The sequence below is a fragment of the Olea europaea genome, unplaced genomic scaffold (assembly GCF_002742605.1).
Source record: "Olea europaea var. sylvestris unplaced genomic scaffold, O_europaea_v1 scaffold9604, whole genome shotgun sequence".
In the NCBI taxonomy this organism is placed as follows: Eukaryota; Viridiplantae; Streptophyta; class Magnoliopsida; order Lamiales; family Oleaceae; genus Olea; species Olea europaea.
Window position 1 is genome coordinate 1 of NW_019268104.1, and position 5,114 is coordinate 5,114.

Genomic DNA, 5,114 nt, shown 5'->3' on the forward strand with positions numbered 1-5,114 from the left:
TCTACTAGGTTAAAAGTCTCACATGTCTTCTATAGGTATTTAAAAAACCCAAATATAAAGGAAATAAAAAAATGGTTGGCCCAATCCCTCATTATTTTTCCCCAAAACCCTACCCATCCCTAAAATCTTGTTGATCGCCACTGCTTGTCATCTCTCCATCTCCGACCATCGACGATGATGATCGTATAACCGTGTCTATCTCATTACCCATAACAAGAAAATATACGCAGCACCCCAAAACCATTCGGCCCAGACTTTCGATCATAGTGAGCTCGTCGCCGTCTCATCTCTTGCAGTCACACCGGAGTCTTCACTGGAAACCAGCATTATTCTTGATCTCTGATTGGGTGTAAGCATCAATTGGTTTGATTCGGTGTAAGCATCGAGTGGTGTAATCCAAAATTAATTTTTCCTGCATCAATTCGTGATCTCTAATTCTGTTTTTGTTGAAACAACACTAACTTGTTTATTTTAGATTGATTATTTGTTGTTGATTCCATGGTACAATGGTAGCAAAAAATTCTGGAATTTGTGATGGTTGTAGAGGGAAGGGAAGGAAAAAATTCTCGAATTAGTGTAGGAGGAAACGCCAATGCCTGGATTGTAAGATTGGATTCTAGAAGTGTTTTCAGTTCAAGAGGGAGACTGAGAACAAAGGGAAACTATTCAAGTGCTACAGCGAGAAATGCGACTTCTGGGAGTGGGTTAAAGACCGCAAGTCAAGTGGAGGCAGTGCCCGAAATGGCAAAAGTGTTCCAGTCTGCAGTTAAAGGATGACGAAGAGGTCCAAATCTCGTTACACGTGAACATGACAATCACGAAGGGGAAATTAATAGAGGAAGGGAATGCTAAGGGGAAGGGTCGGCTTGAGTAGTTTTCAGTTCAAGAGGGAGACTGAGAACAAAGGAAAACTATTCAAGTGCTGTAGCGAGAAATGCGACTTCTGGGAGTGGGTTAAAGACCGCGAGTCAAGTGAAGGCAGTGCCCGAAATGGCACAAGTATTACAGTCTGCAGTTAAAGGATGATGAAGAGGTCCAAATCTCGTTGCACATGAACATGACAATCACAAAGGGGAAATCAATGGAGGAAGGGAATGCTAAGGGGAAGGGTCGGCTTGAGTAGTTGCTCGTAGTAGTTCGCAGTTTGTTTTTATGTTTGAATATATCGGTATGGCTTGTAGTAAAATCAGTGGATGCACAAATATGACTTTTGTCTACCACTTGTGTTGTCCTTTTTGTTGTCATGTGCAATGTTCATAAATGAAAAGTTTGGTTTATGAAGCATCTACTTTGAATGAATGATTATTAGTGAACATGAGTATTTTACAGAAAACCAACAAAATGGAAACATATGCATTTTCACTGTTGGACAAAAAAATATAAGTCTTACAGTGAACCAACAAAATGGAATGTATATATTTTCACTTCTGGACAAGAAAATATAAGTTTTGTAGTAAACATTGGTAAAAATGAGTATTTATAGTGAACCAGCAAAATGAAACATATGTATTTTCACTGCTGAACAAAAAAAAACGTAAGTTTTGCAGTGAACCAACAAAATGAAAACATATTTAATTTCCCTTAATGATAACCAGCCACTGCATCAACTTCTTCATGCAGCTAAAATCATCAGTCACAATCCTCTGCCAAATTCATCCTGAAACTGTGGGGTAATAGTAGGCTGCCACAAGATCCATTTTGTAATAAGCATGTTACTATGTGCACATGCAAAAAAAGTTAGCGAGAATTCTATATGTAACCATTTCACGTACCTTGCGAATTGAATACCAAAGTTGACAATGGCGGAGTCAAATTTGAAGCCGGTAATTGTTGCGTCAATTATTAACTTCCACTTCCACCCTATATCGAAGAATTACTTAGTATTAGTATGACATGAAAGAAGTCCAACAATCGAACTTAAAATACTAACCACTAAGAGTTCAGAATAGGAAAATGTTGTCGACATTGAATATTGTTCTTCAAGGATGCGGCTTGCATATGATTAGGATCGCCTGACAATTTAGAACGCCATGCTATTGGTCTATTCCCTTTCGTTGATGTCGATGTAGCCTGCACGTGAAGCAAAAAATTCTTACACTTTCAATTCTGAAGCAATAATCATACATGTGATTTAAACAAGGGAACATACCTTAGCTATCTTTGGTTTTGACTCAAGTAGGCTTTTCCTTCAGAGTTTCTTAGGGGCACCTTTTGTTTTGGAGGAAATTGGATCACGTATGCTCTGGTTTGCAATACCTGCTGATTGAAATTGAGTAGTATGCTGTGGGATGACATTGCTTCCATTGATCGACCATGTCAACATCAAATCACTACGTTGTGCTTCGATCCAATCCATTATCACACGACATCTTTTTTTGTCATCTGCAGCAAGGTCTGCTATCTCAGCGAAAGATTGACACAAATTGTCGTATCTCAACTGTCCAGAAGTACTCACCAACCCATCGTAGCTTACTGCAACCCTGATATGTGCTCTAATAACATCTCTCCTCCATCGTTGCAGTATATACCTCTCTAGTAGTACTATGGTGTCAGTGTGGGTGAGGACTACAATTGCATGCCTACAAATGATTCCCCAAAATTCGAACAAATTGCAGCTACAAGAAAATTCACAATTCTCTTTCCCTAATGAAACAGAAAATGACTTTTTCTTCCTTCCTTCACCAAATACAACAACCTCCTGTACCTCGTATGTCATCTCGAAACATGTCTCGGATATAGATATGACGTCACAATACATCTTTGCGTGAATTCAGCTTGAACATCTTTCAATTTTGCGATGGTGTAGAAAAATTGGAATTGCTTCTCTATTTTGAACGTCGTTGCACATGGTAACATTTGCGAATATGATTTAAAATCCGCTTGGAACTCCTTCTTAACCTTATTGTTCAGGGCTCGTTCATACTATTTCACAAACTATTTTAGAGACGTCTTCAAGTATACATATCCATCAAAAAATGCATTGATACTCTCGTTCCTTTGAGTTGTTGACATCCCTACCCAGGAACTAGTGTTCAAAAAGCAAGGAACCCAACGACTTCTGTTCTTGTATAGTCCTGATAACCAATCATTGTCATGTAATTCATAGGCATCAAGTATCACGCTCCATCCTACCTCAAATTCTTCAATATATTGCGAATCATAAACCAATCTATATATGGCAAAAAAATTCGACCCTTAGTTATATGGTAGCCAAACTTTTCTGGCAACTTCTTCAAAATGTGCCATAGACACCATCTATGTCACGTATTTGGAAAAACAATTCGAATTGCATTTTGCATAGCTCTATCTTAATCGGTTATTATTCCAGCAGGAGCTTTACCAGGCATGCTCTTAAGCCACGTACTGAACAACCACACAAATGTATCTATATCTTCATTTGACACCAAACCACATCCAAGCAATATTGATTGTCGATGATGATCGACGCCAACGAATGGGGCAAAGGGCATGTCGTATTTGTTAGTGAGGTAAGTGGCGTCAAATGTAACCACATCCCCGAACTCTTTATATGTTTGTCTGTACCTATTATCTGTCCAGAATACATTTTTCATTCGCGATTCATCTTTCAAATCCATACTAAAGAAAAATCCCGAACAACGTGCTTGCATATTTGAGAAATAAGATTGTAATGCTGTAATATCTCCTTCTCCAAGTCTTAGTCGTCATACTGTTTTCGATATAGTTCCGACAATCTTTTTCAATGCAAGTTATCTTCTCGTATCCAACTGCTTCAACAACTACAGAGTTGTAGCTTTTATGCAACGGAATTCCTGCCATATCATTCACTTTAAGCTTCCGTTTCACATGTGTACTCAACTCTCTATTGCATCGATACAACCTGGATTTCGAAGGACTTGTTTTGTAATTGTGTTCGAGGATAGCTGTGCTAATTCTCCACGATCCATGAGTATCTGAAGATGCTGAGATCCTAGCCTTACAATCTATCTAGATTGCCGGTTGCGGTTTTAAAGAACAGCTTTTACTACTCCTATTTTTTCCTTCACGGCTACAAGTGAAGGTCACAAATCCCAATGCACCATCATTCCCTTTTTTTGAATTCCTTTTCCTAACTGGAAAACCTACGCTATATACATATATTTTGTAGAACTCCCACATCTCTTTTTCACTGCTAAAAATCATACCCACCTCGGACACAATCGGATCATCTTCTTCTAACATTTTGTTGTCCACTTTGTTCATATTCTCTGTCACATTCTCATTCCCAGATTCCACCGAACAATCATCATTAACGTTTTCCATAAGTTATTCTGCAACGACACATGAAAAGGTAACAATCAGCCAATCATAACAAGCTCAAAAGTTCACTATGTATTACTTTTTATTGAATAACTAACGTTTTGCGTGGTTTAAAAAATTCCAATAATACTACTCAATGTTTTATTTTAGAAAAATATCGTATAAATCATATTGCAATGCTACATTAAATTACCCTTATTTTATCATCTGCAAATTTTCACTGTGTTTTAACACGGTACGAGGCAGAAGTCTGAAAAATAGAGAAACTCGTTGATTTTAATTGAATGTCGAGAGATAATCCAAGAACCCAAAATCATGTAGCCCTTATTTACAGGTATTAATAATTGATTTTTATCAACAAAATCGATGACTTGGATCAAGAAATTGAGACGAAACTCAAAATATTACTTTGTATAATGAAAATCCAAAGAAACAATGCAGTGGCTGCAGTTGTGAAGAATTAAGAAAATAAACCTAATTCACTAAGTAAATAAACAAGAAATTACCTACATAGATAATGCCGTTGGCCGGAGTTGCGGAGTCGACTACGGGCTTCTTCCTGGTTGATTTTTCAAGGTTGGCTTTGGTTTGGAAATGGCAATGATGAGTTTTTGGTCGTATTCTATTTTGGGGGAAAAACAAGTAAGAAGTGGTGAATTTCCCTCAATTTTCTAAGAATTCTAATGTTGCCTTATTTAATGACATGTATCCTATTTTTTTATTACCTGTAAGAAGTCTGTGAAGAGGAACCTGGTAAACCAGCATTATTCTATAACACGATAGATAGACAAATAAGTTAGTTATCACCCTCTCAACTAATTTTTTAAATGAAATTA

General features: G+C 37.4%; 1 protein-coding gene across 1 annotated transcript; it reads right to left on the reverse strand.

The window, feature by feature from the left end:
- Positions 1 to 2,934: 2,934 nt before the first annotated feature.
- LOC111392686 (protein FAR1-RELATED SEQUENCE 5-like) lies at positions 2,935 to 4,281 on the reverse strand. Its single transcript, XM_023018075.1, has 4 exons — positions 3,996 to 4,281; positions 3,690 to 3,932; positions 3,341 to 3,550; positions 2,935 to 3,140 (listed from the first exon to the last, which is right to left on the reverse strand). Exons 1-4 carry the CDS (start codon positions 4,279 to 4,281, stop codon positions 2,935 to 2,937), a joined length of 945 nt encoding a protein of 314 aa, XP_022873843.1.
- Between the last annotated feature and the right edge of the window lie 833 nt (positions 4,282 to 5,114).

Coding starts and splice junctions, on each gene's coding strand:
- LOC111392686 (XM_023018075.1), bottom strand. CDS start 4,281: ATGGAAAACGTTAATGATGATTGTTCGGTGGAATCTGGGAATGAGAAT. Junction 3,933..3,995: donor AAATAGGAGTAGTAAAAGCT/GTTCTTTAAAAC, acceptor CAGCATCTTCAG/ATACTCATGGATCGTGGAGA. Junction 3,141..3,340: donor GTGGCTTAAGAGCATGCCTG/GTAAAGCTCCTG, acceptor AATATATTGAAG/AATTTGAGGTAGGATGGAGC.